General features: G+C 48.6%; 1 protein-coding gene across 1 annotated transcript in view; it reads left to right on the forward strand.

Moving 5' to 3' along the window:
- The window catches only part of EMH_0035440 (CMGC kinase, putative), a gene marked incomplete at both ends in the record, with an annotated part of 3,489 nt that overhangs the window by 182 nt on the left and 1,686 nt on the right, over nt 1-1,621 (forward strand). The window contains 3 exons of the mRNA XM_013494973.1: nt 1-214; nt 504-627; nt 847-1,029. Coding sequence (XP_013350427.1) covers nt 1-214; nt 504-627; nt 847-1,029 — 521 coding nt within the window. The remainder of the gene's footprint in view (nt 215-503; nt 628-846; nt 1,030-1,621) is intronic.

A 1,621-nucleotide genomic window follows, 5' to 3' on the forward strand; every position in this document is an offset into this window, starting at 1 on the left:
GGGGGTGGAGGGGGGAGTGCTGCTGCTGCTGCAGATGCAGCTGCGTCGCAGCAGCAAAGTGCTGCTGCAGCAGCAGCAGCAACTGCAGCAGCAGGAACTGCAGCAGATCAATCTACAGGTGAATGCCCGTCATCCTCCTCCTCATCAACAACAGCAGCAGCAGCAGCAGCAGCAGCAGGAGCAGCAGCAGCAGCAGCAGCAGCAGCAGCAGGAGGTGGGGGCGAGAGATACGCAGCTAAGCTGCTGCTGCTGCCTCACTATAAGCGAGAGGGAGCAACAGCAGATGTATTAAGGGAGTTTTCTTTATATNGCTGCTGCTGCTGCCTCACTATAAGCGAGAGGGAGCAACAGCAGATGTATTAAGGGAGTTTTCTTTATATGGAGATGTGCATACACCTGAATATGAGGGTTTAGGGTTTATAAATATATTGAGGGTTTATGGTGTGAATACATGTATACATTTATCTAAACCCTTTGCTGATGTATATCTTTCGGGTGTACAGACAGCTGCTGTTCTTATAGTAGAGAGATGCTACTCAGACTTTGCTTCTTTTGTTCGTCTCCTCCATCAACAAAATAAAATTAATCATTCTACACTCAAATTCTATGCTTGGCAGCTTCTTAATGGTATGATCATGAGGGTTTAGGGTTTAGGGTTTAGGGTTTAGGGTTTAGGGTTTTTGTGTTTTTTTTTTTTTTTTCATTTTTTTTCGCTAATTATTAATTGATCTTTATACTTAATAAAATAAAGATATATATGTTTATATTTATAATTCATTTTCTAGGGTTTAGGTTTTAGGGTTTAGGGTTTAGGGTTTAGGGTTTAGGGTTTGTGTGAGTATTCAGGTGTAGCTCGTCTACACGGTCGTGGTGTTATACACCGCGACCTGAAACCCGAAAATATTTTGGTTGCGGCAGCAAAAGTAAAGGAAGGAGAAGAGCTGCTGCGGGGGGGTGTGGGGGTACTCAAGGTTGCAGACCTAGGCATGGCCAGGAAGATGAGGCCCCTGCTAGCTCAGCAGCCTGCAGGTAGGGTTTAGGGTTTAGGGTTTACGAGGGTTTAGGGTTTTTGAGGGTTTAGGGTTTTGAGGGGTTTGAGGGGTTAGAGAGGGGGAGTGGGGGTACTCAAGGTTGCTGACCTAGGCATGGCCAGGAAGATGAGGCCCCTGCTAGCTCAGCAGCCTGCAGGTAGGGTTTAGGGTTTTCGAGGGTTTAGGGTTTTAGAGGGTTTTCGAGGGTTTAGGGTTTTGAGGGGTTAGAGGGGGGGAGTGGGGGTACTCAAGGTTGCTGACCTAGGCATGGCCAGGAAGATGAGGCCCCTGCTAGCTCAGCAGCCTGCAGGTAGGGTTTAGGGTTTACGAGGGTTTAGGGTTTTAGAGGGTTTAGGGTTTTGAGGGTTTTGAGGGGTTAGAGAGGGGGAGTGGGGGTCCTCAAGGTTGCTGACCTAGGCATGGCCAGAAAGATGAGGCCCCTGCTAGCTCAGCAGCCTGCAGGTAGGGTTTAGGGTTTACGAGGGTTTAGGGTTTTCGAGGGTTTTCGAGGGTTTAGGGTTTTGAGGGGTTAGAGAGGGGGAGTGGGGGTACTCAAGGTTGCTGACCTAGGCATGGCCAGGAAGATGAGG

Source organism: Eimeria mitis, genomic scaffold, assembly GCF_000499745.2.
Source record: "Eimeria mitis Houghton genomic scaffold, Emh_scaff1367, whole genome shotgun sequence".
In the NCBI taxonomy this organism is placed as follows: Eukaryota; Apicomplexa; class Conoidasida; order Eucoccidiorida; family Eimeriidae; genus Eimeria; species Eimeria mitis.